We start from the raw sequence: 26,991 nt of genomic DNA, 5'->3' as shown, positions 1-26,991 counted from the left end.
ACCTGGCCGAGATGCAGCTCCCTGCTCCCTAAATGCCCATTTGTTTCTTTCCCCTGCATACAATTCAGCATATCCTCCTGGCTCTCATTTTTATTGGCAAATGAAGTTAAAAGTAAATGAAAAGGCAAAAAACCCTACCCCAGTCTAATATATATCCATATATCTATATCTATATATAAATAAAGATAATTCTCTTTAGGTTTCATACATACCCACTCCCTTCTGGAACTCTAGTTTCTTTCTGGAACTCCCTTCTGGAACTCTAGGTCTTTTGGAACTCTAGTTTCATATACAAGATAGGACAAGCACAGATAACTTGGGCATGTGCCCTCTGTGAAGAAAAGTGACTTTAAAAATCTTTGGTGCTTTATTAGACTGGACATTGCCTGGGATTCTAAACTCTGAGGGCCACAATAAACTCAGACACTACAACTCAGGCTCTGAATTCATAAGAATTTTCTCTGTGGGGTGTGTGCGTGTGTATCGTTTTAAACAACTAGCACCATTCAGAATTCTTAGAAGACTAAAATCAAACATTCTTCATATATTTTCTCAGTTTTAAGAAACTTGGGGCCATGCTTCATATCTAATGTGTGACCCCGAGGGTTAAAATACAGGGCAAAAGCTCATCAGGTTGTAGTGAGTTTTCATTACTGTTATCCAGGAGCATCTATAAATCAGGTGGAAGGCAGCACAAGACCCGCCCTTGTACCACATCCTCAGAGTTCCTGAAAGGTCTGCAGGACCGGAGCAGGCAGCCAGCAAGGGGTAAGAGAAAACTGGGAACTGAAAATTTGAGGGGGGGGGGGAGCAAGGAAGACGGAGTAAAAGGGGGAAAGGATGAAAAAGAAAAGGAGGGAGAGGTCAAGAGAACAAAGGCAGCAGAAGAGAGGAAACCACAGTGCTGGGCCTCTAAATCTTAAACATGTGCTTTCTTTTGCATTCTGTGTCCCAAAGAGGGTGTGAAGGTGTCTGCAGTTTTCTGGGGAAACCCGCATGGGGAGAGTTTAAGCTGCACACAGGGAGACACGCCAGGGTATGGGAGAGGCAGTGTAAACCCAGGAGGTGACACCATCTGGTGTGAGCAGGACTGAAGGTGTCTTTTACTCTTTATGTGATATTTATACTTTTAGGAGCTTTCACAAGGCAGTCCCAGTCTAGATGAAAGTAATTTCATAACCTTAGAGTCTCAGTTTTTCTTTCAACTTCCTGAGGATCCCCTGACGGTCACCGTTAAGGAGGAGTCCACTCTAGGGCACCTGTCCTTGAGGACACCTAATGGAAATGTATCCGACCACCGACTCTCGCTGAGGAACCGCAAGAGGGCTCCTGTGAGACCACTGGGAAGTTAAACTGCCCCCACCGTCAGCTCACCTCTTAAACTCCTCAAGATACACGGCTGCCACTGCTTAGTAGAAAAGACGGCATTAAAACAAATTCCCCATCAGAACCAAACCAAACCAGACCAAAACAACTCTCTGATTTGGGAATGTAATGATATAAAAGCAACTTGGCAGAAACATATGGTTGGCTATAGAACAAAAAGAGCTATCTGAATGCCAACTATTGCCTCTTAATCCTTTAATTAGACCGAGTACTTCAGCAGGAAGCACAGTTCACTGTTACTGAAAGAAATCAAGAGCAAATACAGACTGTGATAGACCTACACACACAAGCACGTGCACATAATGATGTACTCACATGAAGGGGAATAAATACGGTGGACTCAGAGTCTAAGAAAGAAATGTATTTGTTTCTGAGAGCCATGATTTGGGACACTAAGAAGTTCTGGGAATCCGATTTGGGAAAGCGTGAGGGCGAGATGCAGCAGGGCCGGGCGTGTCAGAGGCTGTGCGCGGCTCTCGGAGTGAACCGGCTCTGCCGTCGGGCCAGGGAGTTTGCCCCAGCAGCACACCCTGACAGCTGAGAAGCCGGGAGGCCCTGGCTCCAGAGAATTTATTTGGAACCTTTCTTCTTTTTCCTCTTCTTTTTCACTGGTGTTTCATCTAGTGTACCATCCTCTGCTGCCTCAGCTTGCTTCTGTCCCCTTTTCTTTTCTTTCCTGTTTCTGGGCTTCGAGGGAGGGTCCCGGTCATCGAGTGACGCCACGCAACCCTCTCCACCCTCAGAAGCAGCACCAGAATTCTCGTCCCAGCGGGGGTCTCCCAGCTGCCACTCAACTTGGTCTCCCTTCTTCTTGGCCTTGGGGTGGGTGCAGTTCTCCACACTTCTATCTTTCGCCTCTTTCTTTCTTTTCTTCCCTGCTTTCCTTTCCACTGGGGTCTCTGAAGCCTCTGGCCCCACGGCCGTGCCCTGCGCCTTACTCTTGCGCTCCGCCATGCGCCTGGCAAAGTACTCGCGGATGGTGACGGCACTGGTGGTCATGGGGGAGACGTCAGTCCCCTCTGCAGCGTCGGGGCTGGGCTGGCCCTGAGGTGGGGAGAAGAGTGACACCGGTTACGCATCAGCTAGTCACTCACCACCGCCCGGAGCCCGCGTGGCTGGGGGGCCGGGCTCCCCCTGGACCCCTCGCCGGCCGTCGGGTAGAGCTGAGCCGCACGGTGCGGAACGCAGTGGCTACGCGCACCAGCTGAGGGCCGTACGGGGTGGGAGGCCGGGGAGTCGGAGGCTAACTTCACAAGGTAGATGGTGAGTCACCTGGACGCCATTCTGACAGAATGGCCCCTTGGCAACAACCTTATAAATGGCAACGAAGTTCCTAGAGTCTCCATCAGAAACAAGGACCCTAAAAGCCCGGAGCTCTAGGGTGTCGTCAGACACCTACTTGGTCTCGCTGTGGATACACAGGCCTTTGCGCCCTGACCCACAAGCTCAGACGCCACGCGTATATGGGAGCCCCTGCTAAACCAGGAGCCACGTGCCAGCCTCGACCCTGGTGTGTCCAGAGCGTGGCCCTCTGGCCGCTCGAGAGAGAAGGCACCGGGGCTGGAAGGGCCCGTGTGCCCCCTTCCTCCCGGAAGGAACAGGAGAGCTGGGGTGCCCTCTGCCCTCAGCTGGGGGTGGGAGACATGAGAAGACCCCCCCCCACACTGCCGTGAACTAGACACCCATGGCTGTGTCTGTCTGCTTCTAAATGGAGGAATTACTCACTCATAACCGCCGGGATTAAGCGTGGTTTACATTTTAATTTTACATAAATACACTCAGTTGTAAGGCTTGAGAAGAGGAAAACAAAAATGCTAGCTTAATAGGCTGGGATAAAAAATCAAATGCTGGTATCACACCATATAGGTTGTGGCTGGCTGGCAGTAGGGAGATGAAAAGGTATGCGTGAAAAAGGAAGCACCTTCAAATGGAAGCATATAAGGACTGTGCTTTAGGTAAGGTCAGTGTCTGGAATAATTCTGCCCACAGTCTTTTAAAATAATCAAGCCCTTAAACAAATACACTAAACTTAGGTTTTCATAATTACCTGGCTTCTCCCTTCACATTCACTTATTCACACAGGACGAGATGGGTGGTCCGACGCTTTCATGAGGTGGGAAAACAGTTTTCTGAATAAATCAGTTTCCAAATTAGGAGTCTACAAATTATTCTGAACTGGGCGGGCAAAGCTCTGCTTGTGCAGCTAACTTTATTACAACCACACATATAACTGGACCACGTATTTTCTTGTTACAGCAGCACTCGAAACCCGGCTCAGTGGGATCAAAGTAGCGACCCGTCTGAAATTTTGGCTGAATCAGTATTATATCAGTGGGCAATTGGGCTCTGAATGGCCGCTGACCCAGCAAGCTCTCCCCAAAGGGTACCTTACCAACAACATCACAGCTTATCTAATCAGCACAAACCTTATTTTACTCAGGGCTAAAAACACAAAATCACGTAGTCAGTTTCTTAAATTTCAAAAGGTAAAATACAGAACATGTGGAATAAACCAAATGAGCTTTTTAAATGTTAGCTATCAATATTCAGTTTGGGCTGGAATCCCATGAGGTAATTTTGAGAAAAATTTAAAAGTAGCTGCCACAGAAGCCAAAAACACAAGGTCACTTTGTCTTTTTGTTCCTCAAATGTTGAAAAAGAGCTGAAATTTTGCACAGCAGGATGAAAAATCTTCTCAAGCCTCTCCTGATCCCAGCCAATCCCCGCCTGATGGACGAGAAAGGTCTTGCCTTCCGTTTAGTAACGGCACACAGCCACACACGGCACGTCTCCATGAAGGAGGCCTGTTTACATAAAATAGGTCTCACTTAGCTTCACAGTATGAAAGGAGTTTGTCTTACGTGGGCCACCTCCTCTGGAGTGTATCTGTGTCTTAGGAACTCAAATTCGAGTCATATCCTATGGCTCCTTACCTTGTTCACCTGTTTATTACCTTCTGAATTCCTGCTTTTAACCGTTAAATCACAGGAACTAATTACTGGTATTAATCACACTTTTAATTACTAGAAAATACAAGATCATTTTTGAGTCACTTGTTGAACTCTGTGGGTCTTTCTAATCCTAGAAAATAACTCTGCTCGTAATCAAGTCCTCTGGTGATAAGGATTTTAATAATCATGGGCCACTGCACACCAAGCTCAGCGGGGCGTGGAGACAAGCCAGAGAGGTGCCAGCACCCAAGGAAAGTGGAGGCGAAACAATGACTTGCAGGGGAGAGTGGTGGGCAGCCTCCCACACTCCAGGAATGTACCTGTTTTGAAAACCATGGAAACAAAGGAGGAATAGGTTGCAGACCTGACTGCTGTAGAAGCAAAGCCCAGGTCTCATATTTCATGACTTTATAAATCATAAACCCAGTTTTACTACAGTGATTACAATCCCTGTTTCTATATTCTCAGCCATGAATGCATGAATGTGAACAATGTACACCTTTTTAAGAAAATGAATACTTTTCATATCTGGTCTCTTCTTCAAAGTAAACAAGTACTGAGAAAAGCACCGGCAACTTTTTAGTACTCTGAAATAGCAACAAACTCGCTTCTTCCCACATTTCCACTAAACATATAATGCAACCCCCCCACCAAAAAATAAAAAATCTGTAATACCAAATGTGACTTTCACTGCTTCATAAACTTTGAGAATCCCAATTTGCTAACAGTGTTCTAAAATCTAGTAAAATAAATTTACAAATAACTTGAAAACTTCCTGTTCCATGCAAAATACTAGCAAGGGAGGTATGGTTAACTAATGATCTTACCGAACACTTGATTTAAGCTTAGGGATTTAGGAAACCTTTTCTTTTAAAATTCCAATTCCTGCTATTAACTAATGGAGGGCCTTAGATAAATCCCATAACCTCTCTGGGTCTCAGTTACTAATCAAGTCAAATAAGTAGGTTAAATTAGACCTGAAAGTCTAAAATTTACTGAACTATGAAATGACATTTGGGCTGGCCGTTCCTCTGTGACACCAGGCAGCAGAGGAGGGATAGTGAGGCTCTATAAGCAGGTAGCAGATGAGCTCGGCTCATAGACCACTATCACCCCAACTGTCAGGCCAAGATGCAGGAGTGACAGCAATGCACCTACAAGTCCATCCACAGAGAATATTTTACACCACCTGTAAGAGAGCATACAGCTGGAGAGCAGATCTAGTAATACTACTTGGAGAACAGAAAGGGCCAAATACTATTTTGCAATGAATAATTTGTAAGCATTCATTTAAAAGAACTGACACTATATATTAGAAGCTAAAATCAATAAAAGCAAAAAACTGGGGTGACTACTAACTGGAATATGAATCTATTTTAAACCTAAGTCCTGGAAATCATCCTAATATTTCTAAGAAAGGTAGAAAGAAGCTGGAACTTTTAAAATGATAATAAATTCCCATTTTGTACTTAAGGTTTTGAAGGTTCTCTTTTTAGATACCTTGGCTTGAAAGTCTCCACTGATCCTTTACATACCCTAAAAATTTGTGTTCTCAAGAGGCAGAGAGTCGGGAAAATACCAATGAAGCTATCCGGATGGAAGCGGAAATGTGATGGGTTTCTGGAACGAATGACCTGGCAATCTCTCCCTCAGCTTCATGCCTCTACAGTCTAAGATTCCTTAAGTCCTGCTTGAATGCCAAGAGATAAAATAGCTGTCCAGTCACGGCATACGCAAGGACAGTCAGGCTTTCCCCCCTGGGGACAGTGAGGGATAGAGTCTCTATAGTAGGAGCTAGGTAGGGGTCTCTCTGTAGAACCTCCAGCCTTTCTGTTGGCCTTGATGTCCCGTCAGTTCACTGGTCTCCTCACTCAGCTGGGGAAGGGACATGTCGCCTGCAGCTGTGCATATCCGAGGCCATGCAGTGCACCTAAGACGAAGAAGCTTTCCAAAGACACAGTTCGGTCAATGAGGGGAAACGGTAAGGGAATCAACGAAACAGTTTAAAAGATCTCTCCCTAAATTTGTAATATATCCACTACTCTACCTCCCTTTTTGTTAATTAAAAAGAAAGATCCAAAGCTACATTGAGAATCTTGAATTATTTTCCATATATTTTAAAAGCTACCATTTTAAAAATATAAAATGAAATAGTCTGTGTTGTTCTAAAACACTGTGTCATGGGTTAATCTTGTCTGTCTCAGAAAACCCCGCAGTGTTCTCATTTCTTTCAGAACCTATGAGTGTACAGCCTGTGTTTAAAAAAACATTTGACGATGGATTTTCCCAAGTGACAGCAAGGGCCTTAATTTCTACCCCAACCAATAAACACTCTGAGGGTCAGAACCCAGGAGGACTGCTCCCCAGCTCACAGAACCTCAGTGGCTTAAAGCCAGAAGAGCCCGGCGGGACTACTCCCTCCATCATGTGTGGAGACTTGACCCAGAGTGCCCGCAGCCCGGTGCACTGAAGAAAGCGGCTATCATTTCTTGAATGCCTTCAGTGTGGCAATCACTGATTATCGTATGTCACCTCACCTTGACAGGGGTAGAAACTGAACCTCAAAGCACTTAATATTCAGAAGGCCTGACGGTGGGAACTGGCAGAAGTAGGATTTGGCCCAAGGCTGCCAGACGCAGAGCCCGTCCTCCCTCCACGCCCTCCACGCCAGCAATCCCAACTTCCGGCCTGCATCACACAGACCCACTTGTCACTGTTTCTCTCTTCAGAAATCATCCCAACACTGAAGTACATATCAATTGGTCCATGCTCAACTTTATGAGGCAGAAGTTAACTGATGCTAAAACTTCAGGTCGAAAAAAAGGCCACAAGAAATAGATACTACTTTCTAAATAGAAAAAAACTCTATTATCTAGTTTGCAATTCATATAAATAAAAAAATAGCCTGAAACCAGGCTTAAGAGTTGTTGTTTTTTTGTTTGTTTGTTTGCGGTACGCGGGCCTCTCACTGTTGTGGCCTCTCCCGTTGCGGAGCACAGGCTCCGGACGCGCAGGCTCAGCGGCCATGGCTCACGGGCCCAGCCGCTCCGCGGCATGTGGGATCCTCCCGGACCGGGGCACAAACTCGTGTCCCCTGCATCGGCAGGCGGACTCTCAACCACTGCGCCACCAGGGAAGCCCAAGAGTTTTATAATTAGAGCTGGAGAATCTTAAGGCCTCAACCTATCTCTGGCCATTCTGAATTACAAATGGGGTAGGGGCGGGGGGGCGGGAAGAGTTGGATGCAAAGGACACAAGACCTTGCAGAGAGAGACACTTAAGAAATTAGCTATCATATACCATAATCATCTCAGGTGCCTGAAACATGCATGTCGCCTTTTCTCAAATGGCTACAGAATGTCATGAGTTTGTTCTTCGCTTCTTTTAGGTACTCTGCCTAGAGGCTTTGCAGCTCAGTGAGCTGTCTGCTCAAGCTCTTCTGGGTTCCCAGTCCTCGGTGTCATTCAAACATGTCTACTGAGATGGATTAACAGTGAATTGCCCAAATATAGAGGATTCTCTTTATTATTCTCAGAAGAATGTTGTTAGTAACTTTTGGGGCAGGGATCACAGCAGTTTGGATAGAGAATTCAGAGAGGTGTTTGGGGCAGATGCACCACAAACATAAAATCTTACCAGTTATGATAAGCATACAGTCCAGGATGAGCTTTCAAAGGCACAACGCTTTAGCTCACCAGCCTTTCTCATATGTCACTGCCGATCTTAAGTGACAAGGTGATTGAAGTCTTTTGATTTCCACGTTGAGACACAGGCTGCAACAGTAATCCTTCAATGAACTTTCTCATTGAAAGAAAAAGCAGACAGCCAGAGCTCAAGGGTAATGGACTTAGCAACAGGGTCATTAGCTCTGAGAACTACTGCCTGTGATGAACAAACGCACACTTCCGCCCCAGCCTGTGTCATCAGCTTGTGCTGCGTTAGTCCGTGGAGAGTGAAGAAAGCTTGGCAAGTGAGTAGTTTGAAAGAACACTTGAATCTTCTCTAAACTCTCCGGCAGGACAGCTCTGACAAGCCCAAGTTATGTCTTGATGTCTCCTGGGAGGCAGAAATTGCGCCCGTCCACTTAGGACAGCGATGAATTAAGGTATGAAGCCATTTCAGGTATGAAGCCCGTCAAGATGGGGGCAGTGCTGAGGTGAGGGGGTGCCAGGACATGTAAGCACAAAACCCTTCGCCAACAGAGGGAGCCGAAGGCGCTGCCGCGGCCGCCTGTGATGCTCCCCGCGACGCTCTTCCAGATTCTTCATACACAGTTGTGTGTGTCACTCCCTTAAAGATCAAGTGCAAAGCTGCCTCCTTCAAGAAGCTGGTCCCCTGTGAACAACCTCCCTTGGTTACTACTGTGACTAGCAATTGGTTACTTGTACTTTCTGGTTTTGTATAATTTGCTTTCTAAGCATCTTCCCAAGGAATTTTTAAGTTCCTTGAGGGCAGAAATCATGCCTATTTCATTTGGGTTCAGCACAGCCTCTAATGAAGAACAAACACATGGTGAGCGCTCCGGGAAAGCACAAAAGACACCAGCCCCAGGCAGATCCAGGCTGGGAAGCACTCCCAGCCCCCCAATGAACCAGAAGCTTTGTATTTGTCAGCACAGATTCCCCTGCGTGCCAGGCGGGGCTCATGACTAGAAGGGGCTTGGAAGGGTGGCAAGCAAAGAGAGAACCAGCATTTTGCAGTGGACAGTCTTCCCACCCAGATGAAGCCACACCCTTCTAATCAGATGCCACCTTGCCTCCCAGTGCAAATCGCTCCGCTAACTTCTGCAGGTGCATCCCAGTGCCTTTTAGTGTGATCAGCCCATCACTCCCTGTGGCCCTGAGCGATGAACAGCTCAGTCAAACGATCCATACATGTCTCTTCTGGTCTACTATTCCACATGTCATCACGTCACCTTCTGGAAGATTAGGTAAATCGGGAAAATGGGGTGCTGTGTTTTATGGAACTGTCACATGCATGATGTGGGGCGGGCTGAACATCAGCAATAAAGTGACATGCGTGGGTTGTGACTGTTCTCGCCATCAAGAGAAGAGGCTGGAGAGCAAGCGAGTTCTAGAGTACATCCAAGGCAAAGTCAGGAGATCACTCTGAGAAGACAAACAGGTGGATCAAGTTCCACGAGAAGCCCCCAGCAGCAGGCTGTTAAGGTGCAGCCTACACGTTATCTTGAGCTGATCACACAACCTGGGAAGCTGTGCATTCCCGCGAGTCATCAGAATGGATTGCCTCCAGAGGTGAAGCAAGGAGCGATCAACATGTTGGTCATAAAGCAGAGACTGTGCGACTATGTCAGCATTTCTTCTCTTGCTTTCTATGGCACCTTTTTGGTTTCCACATGATTGAAAACACTGTTTCACTGACAATGAGCTATGTTTGCACTCACAAGAAGTTTACTCAGGGGTAAAATCTGGTGCTTTTTTCAAGATACCATTCACTCACTCACATCTGGAGTTAGGATAAACACACAAAGTCTCAGAAATAACCAGCCTTATGGAATCTGCCTGGGAAACACAATCACTTGCTTAGCAAGCATCACAAGAGTTAAAAACAAATACAAGACTCCACTGACTGACGGGAAGTTTTGATTTGAAGAGGGGTTAAAAATAAAAAAATACAACAATAGAACTAGAATTACACAGCAACTCTTAACTTTATGTGAGTGTGTACATGTGCACAGTGTGTGTATGCTCATGCAAACAGGTTCTAGGAACCCAGGACCTGTGCAGGGGTTCCAGGAGGGCTCTCTGGCTGGCACATGCCCCGAGGGCCAAAACCGGCTGCTGCCGATCAGAATGGTTTTTACATTTTAAATGGGGGTAGGGAGGGGGAGAGAATCAAAGGAAGACTAACTATTTCATGACATGAATTTCAAATATCAGTGTCCATAAATAAAGTTTTGAATTTCATCAGTAAGAAAAATTTGTTTTCTCTCTAGTATATAAGTAAACATAACAGATGCTATGTAAATATTTGCTGAATGAATAAAATTTATTATGAAATATAGTCTGCTTTTTGGAAATGTTAGATGCATGTGAAGTATATACACACACACACGGAGTTGGTTGGAGGGCTCTGGGTTTTGATGAAGTTCTCAATCTCAGTCTCTTGTTAACTTACTGAATTATGCTAGTGAGGGGTAGAGAGGGCTGCCATCTGCCGTTTGATTTCTGGCAGACAAGGACGAAGTTTGCTTACGAAGTGATCTGACATCAAAGAGAACTCCCAACCCACTGTAAGCAGGCAGATACCTCTCTAACGTTAGGCATTAGAACCCTGCCTGGAATTTACAGACTCAGATAAATGAACTGGACAGCTCAGAGAAGATAATGGGGAACTGGAAGGGACAGAATATCTTGCTTTTCCCTGAACAACAGCAAAGAACTACAAATAATGCCAAATTCCTCATAGGAAGGCCAGTGCTAACAAAGCTGTTCATTTTTTTTTCCCACTTGCCTCATGAGCTGCTCAAATTACCACTCATTACGGAAAGCCAACATAAACATGCTTTAAAAGGATGGTTCTCTATGGCAACAACCTCTCTCAAGTAACTGACATCAGAGCTACTGACAAGAGTCATACAGCCTCTGGGGAAAGAGAGGGAAAAGAAAAAAGGAGCAGGTTTCCTGCCTCCCTCAACGGTCTTAAGGCCTGGAAAGTTGCAGTGATCCATGTGACAACATTTCACACAACACATTGGCCGTTACAAGATAAACGAGGCTCCTCCAAAGCTAGAAATGATCAATGTGACATAGGTACCAATTTCTTTGATTGAAGCCTAAAAATAATCCAAACTGGCTATCGTTTATGATTCTAGGTCAACTGGTTCTGTTCCCTGCTCTCTGGAGACAGGACAAAAAGCTTTTGTAAGTAGTTGAAGCCTAATGCCTGAGCCTCCAAAAGCAGAAGCAGAGGCTGACGAAGGGCCTGTCTCTTCCGCCTTTACTCCACTGACTTGAAAATCGCTTAGGAATCATTAACAACTCAAATTTAGGCTCCTTATTATAGAAAGCATAGCATCTTTTGAAGATTTTAGAGAACATACTATTCTGAAACAAGGAATAGAGTATGAATAGTTATTTGGAATAAGAAGAGATGGGTAAATTAATTCAGGTGAATGAAGTTACTACTAAAGTCCTCTCCCTCAGCTCCTGTATACTATATGGGATTAATCATTATATAGACCTCTTTTTAATTGACCAGAAACTAAAGTAACAAATATTTAAAAAATACTTCTAGGAGTAAATTTGGTAGGGCAAAATAATTCTATGTTTAAAGGATATTTAAGTTAGTAAGAATAATTAGATAAAATCCTGAAATCACTGAGTCGTGTAATAAAAGTAAATTATACAAAAAAAATAAGATCTTGAGGAGGCTGAGGTCCAAAGTTGTGGCCATCCAGTCCTTCATAAACATCCACTGAGCAGCTCCAGCAGCTACTGTTTATTTGACCAGGGCCGGGGCCCAGGCAGGAGCTCCCATCTGTGGGAGACACACAGTTAAAAAAAAAAAAATTATAAAAAGGTCTGGGTAGATCTCATGTAAGTGTTCTTGCCACAATAAAATTTTAAAAAAAAATGCAACAGGAGAATTTATTTTTTAGAATAGACAGAAACTAAACAAGAAAACCAACTACAATACAACTCCATTCAACAAAACCTCTAACCAATTAAACTGAGATTACAATTCCAAAGAGTTCATAAAAATTAAAATTATTACTGCTATTAAATAGATAATTCTCATATATTATTATCATATATATTTAAATATATCATCTCTTAGTTTCATGCAAGCTATAATTTTATTTTATAAGCAAGAAACATATTAAGGAAAAAGAACAAGTAATATTGCCTCCTTACCTGCTCAAAATCCAAAAAGTTCCTTAAAGCAAGACCTGCCTCTTGTTTGCAGCCCATAACTGGCTCAACCTCTGTGGAGATTCAATGCCCTGCATCACAGTGCTTCCCAAACTACCAGGGGTGAAGGGCCAATTATTTTTCTTTTTAAAATCTCCTATCTATTGTGGGCCAAGATTTTTGTTAAAAAAAAAAATTAGAAAACAAAATTTCAAAAAGACATATAAAACACAAGTTCCAATTTCTAAAAATTAATCACACAACTATAAAAGTTTCTAAATGCTTACTCTCAATTTCTGTCCTGTCACGGGCTGGCCTGTGGACGATACTTTGAGTGGCACTGGTATAAAATACTCAAAGGAAAGTAAGAAAGGTGCTAAGTTCAGTGTAGTAGAAGCGGCCATGACCTGGGTGTCAAGAAATCTGACTCACATCTGAGAGAATGTGTGATCTTGGACAAGTCACTGTACTTTCTGGGCCTCGAAGCAAATCGCTTGCAAAACAAGGAAGGAGGGCTACTCAGTGACTTTTTTCAAACATGGTTTTAGCAGTGCATGCCTTTCTCCAGACGAAATCTTAAACAGAGGGCCAATGTGTAACATACCAGGGGAACAGTGGTTGAGGTGGCGTTGGGGGAACCCAAAGCTCATGTCCTGACCCTCCTCTCCCTTTGTAAGGCCCCCGAGGCATCTTTGACGAACTCTCGGGGCTTTACAGAATACAGTTTGAAAAGCAACAGCTATGTTGTTAAGGTCCATTATAATTCTAACATTCACTGTAGCCTAGATAATTTCACAGCACTCAGTAACAGGAGACTAAGAAACTTGCAAGAATAAAATTGGACCTTTACTATTATATAATAAGCACAATTCTTAAGGTGTCATTAACTTTTGGAATTCCAACAATTGGCTGTTTGTGAGCACTGGCCAGTGACCAATGTCTTCCAAAAATGGTAACAAAGTATCAAGCCTGGTCTCTTCTATACTGTAAAGTTTTATGTTGCAAACTGGATCTTTATGAGGATCCAGATGACTGAGGATGAAGTTGAGGTTGACTGACTCTTCTGGGTCTACCTGGTGAGGCTCCAAGGAGGACCCAGAGGGGAGATGGTAACGCCTACACCCATGTCACCGGTGTCCCTACCACGGTCACTCCAGACTATAGCATAAGAAGCAAAGTATCACCTCACCAGCCACCAGCTGCGCTAAAACCCAAAGGAAGGTTCCTCTTCATCTTATTTTCATTACATCGCAGGATGAAAATCTGGGAGAGAATGTTATTTCTGCTTTCCTGCCATAACAGAGGGGCAGAAGGAAAAATGAACCAATATTTCACTCTTCTCCTCCAACACTGGGCCATCTAGGTAACAATGTTTTCTTATCACAAAAGCTCTTAAAACCATTTGCTTGATCTGTCAACAAACAAAAAGCCAAATCTAATCCTTTCGGGCAAACCTACAGAAAGTCTAACCAAACAAAACAGCCCAGTGACTTACAGCTCTGGTTGTTTTGGTAGCCCTTGCCCTCAGCCCTTGCTTCTTTTTCTTTTCTTCTGCTCTTTTAATTCATGTCTTATTATGAAGTTATGTTTGTTGGTCTAGAAGACAACATACATTTTTACTGCTACTAAAACAACCTCCAAAAAAAGCAATGACCCACTTTCTCCTTTCTGGCCTTACAGAAAGTAGAGGCAGGCCCCCAAGCCCTGTTTGAAGTCCTTGCTTCCAGGAGATGGTCGGTTTATGTCTCTTGTCTGAGGACAGGAAAAGGATGCACTCTCGGCACCGTGTGCTAGACAGAGATAAGACCAGAGATTTCTGTCCTCAGCACCTTATCAGCTCTTCCTGCTACTTTCCAGAGTGGACAGCACCATGACTGGCAACAAACTAGCCTAAGGGGGGCTGGGCGGTGAGCAGCTTGGGGATTGGAGGGAGTGAGGTAGGAAGGGGTGTAGAATGAAGAAAAGAGGTGAGGTTTTTAACATACCTTAAAATGGTTTGGCTCAAATAAAACTGTCTTTTAAAAAAACCACAAATTTTACATCTCATTTTGCTAAAACTGCAGCAACAGGGACAGAAGTTTTTACAAGAACTTCCTTTCTGGTTGGAATGCACCACCACCTTCCTTGCTTTGAGCCCTGCCCCTAACTGCTTTGTGCTACTGGCTCCCGGGCACGTAGCACAAGTCCGATCTGCTTGTCGATGTTCCAGCCAGGGGCCTATAAACCAGAGGCTGCAGAGAGAATGCTTCCTACAGGCACACGTGCCTCCATTCAGACAACCAGTGTTTTCTGGGGCCACTCACCACTCCATTTCCGTATCGCAAAGAAACAAGCAAGGCTTTGAGATACTCTTCCAAACATAGGAGGATGTCATTGATGACCTCTTTGGGGAACAAGGCTGCTGGAGCAGCTAAACTGGGCTAAACTGAGCAAGGTAATTTAAATCAGTTATGGCCTCGGTGATTTCTAAGGAACTCATGTGAAAGTGATACAGATTTGGCAGTCTTCTTCTTTTTTTTAAGTAATGTATTTAATTTTATTTATTTGGCTGTGTTGGGTCTTAGGTGCAGCTGTGGGATCTTTGTTGTGGCATGCAGGTTGTGGTGCGCAGGATTTTAGTTCCCCGACCAGGGATCGAACCCACGTCCCCTGCATTGGAAGGTGGATTCTTAACCCCAGGACCACCAAGGAAGTCCTGGCAGTCTTCTTTTTAAAATGTTTTTATCATGTAAATTTTCAAATATAAGGAAAAGCAGATAAACTAGTATAATGAACACAACGTACCCATTACCCAGCTTCAAAATTTATCACAACAACCATCACCATTATAACCATCTCTACTCGTATTAGTTCAAAGCAAATCAAAAGTATCATATACTTTATAAGTATTTCAGTATGTATCTCTAAAAGACAACCGCTCTAAGAAAAATCCACAACTATATTATCACACAAAAAATTTAACAAAAATCCCTTAACATCACTAAGTATCTAGTCTGTGTTCACATTGACTTTATTGACTTTTAAGTTATTTCTTATTATAATTTATTTGAATCTGTTTCCTAATAAGGTTCATATATTGTGATTGGTTGATATGTCTCCTGTCTCTTTCAGACTATAGGTTCCCACCCCCTGTCTTTTTTGTTTTTTTCAAGTTCTTGCTGATGGAACCAAGCCGTGTGTCCCACAGAATTCTCTCAGAATCTGAATTCTGCTGAGTGGATCCCTGTGACATGGGTTAACATGTTCCTCTGTCCTGCCTATGTCCTGTAAAGGGAAATCTAGAAGGAGGCTTATTTTCCAGCACAACATGTCGCCTGATGACAAACTGGGATGGATTCATAGTTAAGTGAGCCTGAGAAACCAACCTGTGCTATTCCTCCCTTCAGTTCATAATGCACACCATCATCTGAGAGATCGGTAGTTGTTAAATTTCAGAATTTCCAAGACTTATTTCACTTTGGAACCCTTTGGGGTATAACATCCCCGGCCATCCCATGGAATTAGCATAGTTATGCTGAACCTACTCTGAGACGGTCTGCTCACACAGATACTGCCATGATCTGGGTAAAATGAGTAGTTCTCCTAAATCTTTGATCTACCTTGGCCTGTCTAAGGGGGTGAGCTTTTACCAAAAATGGCAGACACCTGGTAGGGAGGTGAAAAGAGGACCAGGTAAGCATTCCGTTATGAACAACCAGTCTGCTAGGTGACTTTGGGAGAAAAGGCTAGCTCTTCCCTAGCTATCCCATTATTGAAATGGGAATATCTGTTCCCAGGCTTAGTCAGAAAAATCACTCTTCCACCTTGGAATAGACGGTGGCAGAGAAATAATATGTCCTAAATCATGCCAAGTATGTAGGTATCAAGGTTAAAGACTGCCTACAATATAACCATATTTTCTCCTTGGGATTACGTGCAAGCAGTAAGAGCTGCACGGTCTGACCAGCGGGATAACCAAGTAAAGAAGAAAGATCTGGAAATCGGGTTCCGTGTAAAAGTCTGTGCAAAGTTCAAATTACAGCAGTGAATAATTTACAAAATAATCAAGAGAATAAAAATGGAGAACATAATCAGGAATCAATGGACATATAACACAATTAAAATTTAAGAAGGCAATTTCTTAAAAAATAAAAAATGAACCTGACTTTGCAACCAGTTGCTTGAATCCTTTCACAGAAGAAAATTCCGAATGACTTTAAAACACTGTAATTTGACTGTACATAACCTAATGGGATATACCCTAAGGACAAAAAGAATTGGCAAAAAAACCCTTTTTTTAAAAACCCCTCAATGTACTTTTTTTTTTTGATAATCAAATTATAGATGTTGTTCTGTGACTACAGTACATACAATGGGAAATAAGCAAATGAGTAACGTGATATTTTAATGCTTTTTATTTCTAGAATTGATAGATTCCAAGAATCTTACTGTGGATAAATAAAGATAAAAGATTAATGAGGTTAAGTCTTGTGGTCCTGAATTTGAATAAGCAATATGAATATAGACTCATACTTTATCATTAAAAAAAGTTACAGTTCTATCAGTGTTCTAAGGCCCAGGAACAAAGACCAACTTAGTAGCAGTGAGCAACCCTACTGCCTAGATTTGGCCTCTAAATATCATTTACCACAAAAGGGAACCAGGGAGAAATGGATGACTCCAAATCTGGGGCAGCAAATGTACAAGGTGGGTCTGAAAAATCTTATACCAGGTAGAAGGAGTGATCAAATACCATTTAGGGTCACGTCAAAAGAATTTAGGAACCAACTTGAAGAGGTTCTCACTGGGCAGATGGAAAATTTCATCATAAAAAATAAAGATGACAGGGCTTCCCTGGTGGCGCAGTGGTTGAGAGTCCGCCTGCCGATGCAGGGGACACGGGTTCGTGCCCCGGTCCAGGAAGATCCCACATGCCATGGAGCTGCTGGGCCCGTGAGCCATGGCCGCTGAGCCTGTGCGTCCGGAGCCTGTGCTCCGCAACGGGAGAGGCCACAACAGTGAGAGGCCCGCGTACCGCAAAAAAATAAAAAATAAACATGACAAATGCAACACATTGGAACATAAATATATTTCAATCCATGAATGATACAGAAAAGGAAAACTCACTGGTCCCTTTCAGAGAACGCTAAAGAAGCTCTTCCATTTGAAAACTGGTAAATAGAGGAAATAAACAAAATATTACTTATTTATTACCCCTAGGTAATCAAATAGTAGATATGTGAAAATCTCTATTCTAAATTTCATTCTAAAAATTAGAGAGGAAAAGAAAGAGATATGGAGAGGGAATCTACAGATTGAAAGAAACTTAGAGATACATCAACCAATCATTATATGTGAACCTTACTTAGAGCCTGACTCAAACAAAGAAACTGTAAAGAAAACTAAAATTGATGACATTTATGCAAATTGAAACTCTGAACACTTACTGATGATAGTATGCAATTTTTACCAAGTTTTACAGAGTATAATAATTGTCTTGGAGTTATACATTTTTAAAAAGTCCTTTATCTTTTAGGGATATGTCCTGAAGTACCTTTTAGAGATATGTTCTGAAGTACTGAAGTGTTCGTGGGTGAAATGTTATGATTTCTGGGATTTATTTATAGTAACACAGGGGGGAGAAGTGTATCAGTGTATGGGGTGCTTGCCCGTCTCTACCCACCTTTACAGTCTAGCCCTGTAAATGTGCTTGTTGCTCCCCAAAGGCCCCTTGCTTTTTCAAGGATTTGTGTCTTTGTGGGTATGGTTTTCTTTTCTCCTTGCAAGGCCTTTCAACCTGGCAACTGCTACTCCTTTAAGACGACACACATACGTTACCTGCTTTAATCTCTGCAAGCTGAATTTATCACTACATCACGTATGTCCCCAGACCTCTTGCACAGCACTCGAGGCCTTTGCTCCAGTTGATTCTGCACATCTCTGACTTCCCAACTAGACTGTGAAAATGGGTTGTGTCTTATTCGTTTAATCATTTGTCATTCAACAATGCTTTTGGATGGCAAGGAGAAACATCTGAGTTAAGAAGAAAAAGGAATTGGAAGGGTCTGGATCAGGGGAACTAGAAACGAAGAAAGCAATTAAAATAACATTACTCAGAAGAAGAATGATGAAATAATGATAGATTACACTGCAGGGAGTCGTGACCAAGCCTCGAGCCTCTTTATATATAGCCTGTTATATAGTTATATAGCCTGTTCTACAGCCTAAACTACAGGATCTAGTAATTGGGGTCCATTAAAAAACAGAATAATACAAATGCTATGCTTTTGACTCCCTAAAAATGTAATTATCATCTTAACAGGGAGGAAGGGATGGGATGGGCATGAGGGTGATAATCTCAAATTAAATAATTGCTTTAACTAAATGAATAACGTCACTGTTTAAAAAGTACATCATACATTTTTAAAAAAGCTTTTCTTAGGATCACAAAGTAAGCAGGTAAACAATTTCCAATATGAAACTTTAACAACTTTGGAATAAGAATTAGATGAATATCTAAAGCTGATACTCTATTTACAGGTTTCAGTGATACATAGGAATAAATTAACTGTACTGATTTCCAAAGTCTACTCAACAATTTCCTATAAAAGCTACCTTCCTTTTAGAAAGGGCACTGACATGACTGTTCAGATTGTTCTTAGGTAAAGTACCTTCCCCAGGTCAGCTTTTCTGTTTGAGAAATAGAAACCCCACTAAATCTAGGTCACTAAAATCAAGACATAAAATAAATTCAAGTACTTGTTAAAAGCTATGTAAGGGACTTCCCTGGTGGCACAGTGGTTAAGAATCCGCCTGCCAACGTAGGGGACACAGGTTCGATCCCTGGTCTGGGAAGATCCCACATGCCGCGGAGCAACTAAGCCCATGGGCCACAAATACTGAGCCTGTGCTCTAGAGCCCGTGAGCCACAACTACTGAGCCCATGTGCTGCAACTACTGAAGCCCACACACCTAGAGCCCGCTCTCCTCAACAAGAGAAGCCACCACAATGAAAAGCCCACGCACCGCAACGAAGAGTAGCCCCCGCTCGCCGCCACTGGAGAAAGCCCGCGCGCAGCAAAGAAGACCCAAAGCAGCCAAAATTAAAATAAATTTATATATATATATTTTAAAAAGCTATTTAAAGTTCAGGCCCAGAAAATGCTTCAAAACCAGTCAAGTAAAACTGAGATCCTCCATATGATTTTAAGAGTTGGAATGAGAATTATAAAAGGAGTCCTGGACAAAGGTCAGGGGACACAAGTGACTGCAGGCTGGCTGTCACTACTGCTACTACGAAAAACGACTCCTTCTGATGCAGAAAAGATAAACTTGTCAAAGGACACCAGATGACAAAACAAAACCCAAACACTTTGGCCTTGTGCTGTTTGCAGAGGCTGAGCGCTGTTCAAAGAAATAAAACTCCCAGTGAACTTCCTGCTCGTGGCTCACTGGGCTTCAGATAAGAAGTAACAGAACCCTGACTAACAGAAAGACCTACCAGCATGCTGACTCCCAATAAACACAGAGAACTTATTTATCATTTACATCTTATGGAGGAAAAAAATTACCTGGAAAATTCCTGTAAAGCTTTAGGTTAAAGATTGAGTTTTAAATAGAAATTTTTGGCCGTTATAAAGTGGATCCAGTGGAATTACTTAGGATTACAATTTAATGACCGATAAACATTGAGAACTATATTAAACTACACCTAGAGCTACTAGTGAAATCTTACTAATTTAGGGCTGGGTTTAAGCTTCTCACATTATCTCTATGGCCTAGCAAATAAACAAATCAGAATCCTCCTTAATACTTTACTTTACAACCAAAGTCTACAAAAGACAAGATTCTTAAGCTCTATCCAATAGTGTTTCAGTGATCAATTATCCAGATGACTTAATTACAAAATAGTCTAAATTACAAAGAACTCCTAAGGCTAAGATAAATACTTATATAAATTTCTTAAAAGAAATGCTTTCAGGTGGCTTCAAGAAATTTAGGAATGCTCATTTATAAATATTTGCTGTACTAATTATAATTAGTTCTTATCAAAGCAATCCCACTGGAACAGTTTAAACAATAAGCTGGGGTTGAAGCTGTTTTTTACCTATGGAACAAAAGGTTCTTAAACCCCACACATAAACAAGAAATGAAAGAAAATCTTAAATGCAAATCCTTTTCACAACACTGAACAAACCAGTGTTGGAAGATCAATTTTTAAGTACCCAATTTATGAGTGCATGCTGTGGTATATGTCTATCTACATCTCTCTATATATGTGGGTACACACTTGCCATGTGAGGATGGAGTAATGCATCCGAAGAGGAACAAGCAATGTACTGTGAATAGCTCTTTCCTCCTTAGCTAGACAAGTGTTCCAATTTGTTGCCAGGGAAATCAAATTGAAGATGGTAGGATTGGTTGCCTAAAATTTCTGGGCTGGGTCTATTGCTAGGAGATGAAGGGATTTTGTATGGCTAACATGTCAGAACTAGGACACGGTCAGCAGCAAGATTAGGCCATCCATTTTATCTCTGAAGGTGCACAGATTCCACAGGACCTGAAATGTTCAGATTATACTTAGGTAAAATAGCTTCCCTGTCTATAGAAACAGAAACCTCACTGAATCTAGGTTCCTGAAGTCAGACATAAAATGAGTCTAAGCACTTGTTAGAAAACTATTTGGAGTTCATGATCCTAGTCATTTTTTCACATTTTCATTAATCCAAAATGCCCTGTAATGCTTTAGAACTATCCTTCATCACTTGTTTCCTTGTCAATGTATTTGAAGAGTCACTGAAAGGAATTAGTCAGCAGTGTTTTGATGGCCAGAGAAATGACTACTTTCTCAGTTCCTCTGCTGTTCTGTAGTAACTAACCATTGTAAGTCTGTGATGTGACATCTGGTGGGAGAGGATGCCTAAGTTAGGTACAATTTATCATGTGCAACCATGGCAAGAGCCTTACATTTTAGGTGAATTTCTCAGGGCCACTAAGCCTGATAATTAACTGCCAAGGCCATGTCTGTGAATGGCGACACTTTCTGAGGTCAATGAAAAAGTGAAGAGGCCCTGATATTATTCCTTTACTCTTCTTTCGCACAGTTTGTAGCGTGACAGCATCTCTTTCTGTAACACCAAGCGGTTCATCTGCCACAGGTAAACAGGGGAATAGTCATAGTAAAACATGGAAGTTGTGTGATTTTTCCTAGGCCAGGGGAGCCAGGGCAGTGTGTGTAGAAACATACTCCCCGAAGGAAAGGAAGAAAACCCCAAACCTCTCAGTCTGGCTGCTGCTCAGGCAGGACCCTTTCGGCTCTATTTTCAGAAAATCAAAACTAGCTCTGGCAGCAACTGCTGTGCTGTATCCCCAGACCCGCCCTTCAGGACTGAAGCGTTTGCTCCTGGGTCAGTCCGCTCTGGGAGCAGCCACCTGGCGTAAGGTCACACTCCCATTCCCGGCGGGCAGGGGCCCGGCCCTAGTGACTAGTGGTCACTGCAGGGCCGTGAAGGCCCAGCATCCTGCAAAGATTTGGGGCGATTCTGAAGAGGTCCCTGTGGAGTCAGCAGAGGACTTGTGACTACATCATGGCAGCCCAACTTCTCCCCGTGCCCGATCCTGATTCCTCCCCCCGGGCACCCCTCCCAGCTAAGACTCCAGAAGCACCTCCCAATACATTTCCTTCATGCTAATTAATGTCCATTTGAAGGTCTGCTTCCCAGGGAACCAACCTTAATGGCGTCCCCACAGCTCAGAGCTCCACTTCCGTCCTTAGTAACTCACCACCTATAAGCCAATGTGTTCTTTCTACTGTTTTTGAGCATTTTAAAGATCCCCCGAACTAGTCTTCCTGGTCTGAGTGAATTATCTCATGAGGCAACTGTGTGTGTGTGTGTGTGTGTGTGTGTGTGTGTGTGTGTGTGTGTGTGTGTGTGTGTGTGTGTGTCAGAGAGAGAAAGAGGTGGTGTGGCGAGGCAGGCAACGTGTGTGGTCTTGGTTACAAAACTGCATAGGTTTTAGCAGTTTACCTCTTACCTGATTTTCCCCACAAGCTCTATCATTCTTAACATGGCATTTTGCAAAATGTAACATTTTTCAAGAACACATATATTGTGTTATAACAGGGATGCCTATATTAGACATTATGCTTTATAATATTTGTTACTGGACGTTAATACTTTGGAAGAGCTTACAATATTAACTACTGTCTTTGTGAGTACATTGTGAGTTACATGAAGGCAGGAGCCATTTACCTGGTAAAGAGCCAGGCAAGAGGCTCCTAAATGATAAAAGAGGGGTCTCAGGGCTTCCCTTGTGGTGCAGTGGTTAAGAATCCGCCTGCCAATGCAGGAGACACGGGTTCGAGCCCTGGTCCGGGAAGATCCCACATGCCGCAGAGCAACTAAGCCCCTGCGCCATAACTACTGAGCCTGCGCTCTAGAGCCCGCGAACCACAACTACTGAAGCCTGCACGCCTAGAGCTCGTGCTCCACAACAAGAGAAGCCACTGCATTGAGAAGCCCGCACACCGCAACGAAGAGTAGCCCCACTAGAGAAAGCCCGTGTGCAGCAACGAAGACCCAACACAGCCAAAAATAAAATAAATAAATGAATGAATAAATAAATAGATAAATTTTAAAAAAAAGAGGGGTCTCAGCAGGGATGGTAATTTATGTTATAAAAGGATTCATTGTAGGGTTTAAAAAGTGAATGTATTAAATGTATTAAAGGATGTATGAAGATGAAATCAACAAAATCCAGAGTATGGAAAATCCTATAAGACAAGAAATTCAAGGTTTCTTCAACAATAAACTGCAAGGAAAAAAGAGAGGAGTAATTGGAACTTATAGGTTAAAAGAGTCTAAAAGACATTATCAATTAATTGCAATATACAAATCTTCTTAGGATCCTGATTCAAACACACACACACAAACTAAAAAATTAAGAGGCAACTGGGAAAACTTGAACACTGACTGGATTTGATGACATTCAGGAATTGTGGTTCATTCTTCAGGTATGATAACGGCACTGGGATGGTGTGTTTAATAGTCCTTACCTTTTAGGGATGTACGATGAAATGCTAAAATCAGATGACAAGATAGAGTGATATGATGTCTAGGAATTGCTTCAATAATTGGAGAGAAAGTGGGTGGAGTACAGCTGGCATAATATTGGCCCTTGAACTGATCATTGTTGAGCTGGGAACAGATAGGTGGGGACCCTTACTATTCTCTCTACTTTCCCTACATTTTAAGTTTTCCATAATAAAATGTTTTAAGAAGTGAATGTACGTCTTGTCTGCCAGTATATTAGAACTGTCTCCAGAGTGTAGTGAGTAACCCAAGGCACCTACTCGTGAGTGAAAGTGATCACTAACTGGCTGGACTGAAGCTGGCAGTTCCATTATCCTAAGAGATACCACCTTGGGCTCCCACAGAAGGGACAAGGCAGAGGGGAACCCAACCGAGGCAGAAAGGTAATCCCATCTGTGCACTGACTCGGACGGGAACACAGAAGCCAGCAAAGCGGTGTGTTTCCCATATGAGATCATGGATTGGCCACCAAGAGCCACTGCTAATGTTAGAACAGGGTTTTTCCCTGAAAGAGTCACAATTCCTCTTGCTAGCAAAACAGGAACTGAGCCTAACAGGAATATTATGTAATACCAGGGAACTGAGGAGACTGGGAAAAGCAGGATGAGGGGTAGAGAAGAGCACAGGATGAAGGTGGAGGCGGGGAATGGAAACTGCTCGTGGGCTCGTTAAAGGGGCCCAGCCCAGGACGGCTTCCTGCCAGCCTCACCCCTTCCAGCCAGCTCCTTCTTTCCCTCCATTACCAGGCAACTTTTAGGCCATCAAAACATGCTGGGGGAGTGAAAAAGCCTATCTTCTCCATAGCTGACAAGCAGGACTGAGGGGATGCTAGGCAAAGAGAAGAACAGAGGGCCAGCAAGGTGGGGAGGCAGGCCGGATGAGCTCCCTCCACTGCCAAGAGAGCAGCGGTCCAGCGAGACGCCTTCAGAGCACAGCCAGGGAGCTTGGGGCCCATAAGCAGCACGTTCCTCAGGCTAAGCGGCAGAGCTAAAAACGCAAGCTCCTGAAGAGACAAAATGTGCGAATTTTTAAAAAGGTGCACCACAGTATGTACACGGTGATCCTGCTTTTGAGACGGCCAGGAAGTGGTGGACACCATCTCTAGCACACGCACGGTCCTCCACACCCCAAGGTTTAATTATGGTTACCGCTGGGTGTTTGGATCATGGCTTTTTTCTTCTTCTTAATGCATACCTATAGGCAATAGTTTTTCTACAGCGAATATTTACTGCTTTTATAATAAAAAAGTCATCTGAAATTTTCACACACACACAAACAGAAACCCCCCCACAAGCTTAGGGCAGAGCGCTCTTTCCTCCAGGATAATTGCACTTAGGGCAGACTGCTGTCGTGCCAAGTGGCAGGTGTGGCCCTTGACTCTGAACCAGTCCCAGGAGGCATTTTCTGAGTTCCCTCTGCCACTCGCCCAGCTCCTTGCTTCATCCCTTTCATCTCCAGATGGTCCCTATGCCTCTCTCAAGCTTCCTCCCCGCCAAACCCACCAGCTCCTGTCTACGGGGATTCTAATGAGACCAAAGGAAAAAAGCCTTCAATCACATGAAGTGACAGGAGAAAGTAGCCAAATTACAACGAAGGAGGCTTATCAGGAAGACACGGCTCCAGGGAAGAAAGGCTTTGGCAGAGGTGGATAGGTCCACAAAAAGAGGACCTCACAGCATCAGGTGAAGCGTGAAAAAGACCAATTAATAGAAACAGCAATGAAATGAAAGGCAAGTGAATACACAGCGAGTGGGAACAAAGTTAAAAAGTGTGACTGCAGGGAAGGCCCAGGACGACATGCACATTTTGCAAGCTGGTACTTCACTGCTGAATTGATCAGCACACACAGAACTGCTCCTCCCTCGGCGTTCCTCAGCCCAGGGAGCCACACTACCATCCATTCATGCAGCTGCCTAAGCCGAGTCAGACCCTGAGTCCTGGGGCATCCACCCCACCCCCTGGTATCACTCAAATCTGTTCCTGTCGCTCCGGCTCTCTGCCACAACCTTGGCTCAGGCTTTCCATGCCTCTCTGGAACAACAGCCTCTTCACTGAATTGCCTATTGCCTCCTCCTCCTGCCTTCATTCTTACTTCCATATTTCCTGCAGCCAAAGGATCTTTCTAAATTGCAAAAATAATCATGCCCCTTCTATGCCTCAAATCCCTCAGTTGCTTCCAAATGCATGCAGACACTATGGTCTAAGTTCCCGGCACGTGTCTGCACAGGGTTGTCTGGGAAGCCTTGTCTTCCAGCCCACTGCACTGAAGAGCGCCTGGCACACAGCACACACTCAAGAACTGTTCATGATTAATGAAGGAAGTAAAGCATATTCACAGTAAAATAATCTTAGTGATTGAATTTATGAGAGATTTGCAAATGGTGCACCATATGCAGACAAGGGACTCTTGCAGGTTTGACGATAATTTTAAGATCTTCAGACTAACGGTTTATCAACAGGTGAATGTAGTAGAAAAAAGGCACTAATTAAGGCAGGGGCCCCCAACCCCAGGGCTGCGGACTGGTACCGGTCAGGGCCGCACAGCAGGAGGTGAGCAGTGGGCGAGCGAGCGAGGCTTCATCTGTCGCTCCCCATTGCTCTCATTACTGCCTGAACCACGCCCCCCACCAATGGAAAAATTGTCTTCCACGAAACCAGTCCCTGGTGCTAAAAAGGTTGGGGACCGCTGAATTAAGGGACAGGATAGGATTGCTTTAATGTGAGCTATATGGCCTATAGTGTACATGACTCTGATTAGCAACAAATGGCATTCTATGCTGTGTGTGCATGTGTGTATACACATCACACATATATATGATATAGTTATAACCTGTGATATTACTTATATCATAACATGTATTACTTATAGTTGTAATTATACATTACAACTCAACCTCTTCCCCAGGTAGGCATCTCCCACGCCCATGTGTATGCTGACTCTCCACTCGGACTCCCAGCTCCATTCCACACTGTCTTCTTCCCAAATCATGCTCCCCTGGCTGTGGCTGTCAGTGCACTCACTCTTCCAACCCTTGTAACATCCTTTGAGTGCCTACTATGTGCTAGGACTTTGCTAGGGATAGAGATCTGCCTTCAGGAGCTTCTAGAAGCGTAAGCTTGAGTAGTTCCTGCCCTCAAATACGTATCTACTAGTGTCTGCATTCCCTGAACTATTTTAATGAGCATATTGTCTATATAATCCTCTATTAGCTGGTCTACAAAAAGTTTCAAACCAAATTATTATTTATGACACAAGAGTTTTCTGAGCCAAGAGTTATGTTCCTGAGCCCGGTTTGTTCAAATGTCTTGCGCTATTTTCCCACTCAAAAGCTTCTAATGGGCTAAAGCTAAAAGAAGAACATATGGGTCCAGTGGAACGTAGGCACCTGTTTTAATTTTTATAACGAAAGGTCATTAGTCTCAATAACCAAACAAAAAGGAGTCTATTTTCAAAAATAAAAGTAGTGAGAGTTTACAAGTCATTTAGCCTCAGGGATCTCTGTCAAAGCAGCAACATGAATATAGTTAATGAACGTTGTTATAACAAATCATGGTAACACTTAAGAGCATTTTAGTATACTCCTTATTACCTGTGGAGATTTAACTTAAGATAAACTTAAAACAAACATTATTGTAATGGATATCTATTAACAGATATCTATTAACACATTCAAGCAAGGAGCAAAATAATTCAAATGGGTGTGTGGG

The 26,991-nt window shown here is 43.3% G+C and overlaps 1 protein-coding gene across 1 annotated transcript in view; it reads right to left on the bottom strand.

The window, feature by feature from the left end:
• Positions 1–1,566: 1,566 nt before the first annotated feature.
• PINX1 (PIN2 (TERF1) interacting telomerase inhibitor 1) overlaps positions 1,567–26,991 on the bottom strand; it is an 82,659-nt gene continuing 57,234 nt past the window's right edge. Inside the window, exon 7 of the mRNA XM_022594928.3 lies at positions 1,567–2,430. Coding sequence (XP_022450636.2) covers positions 1,957–2,430 — 474 coding nt within the window. The 3' untranslated portion in view covers positions 1,567–1,956. The remainder of the gene's footprint in view (positions 2,431–26,991) is intronic.

This window comes from Delphinapterus leucas, chromosome 6 (assembly GCF_059928025.1).
Source record: "Delphinapterus leucas isolate spDelLeu-1000000601 "Yukka" chromosome 6, BTC_Dleu_Yukka2, whole genome shotgun sequence".
Classification (NCBI taxonomy): Eukaryota; Metazoa; Chordata; class Mammalia; order Artiodactyla; family Monodontidae; genus Delphinapterus; species Delphinapterus leucas.
The sequence above is the reverse complement of the archived record's forward strand: the minus strand, read 5'-3'. Positions and strand labels throughout refer to the sequence as shown.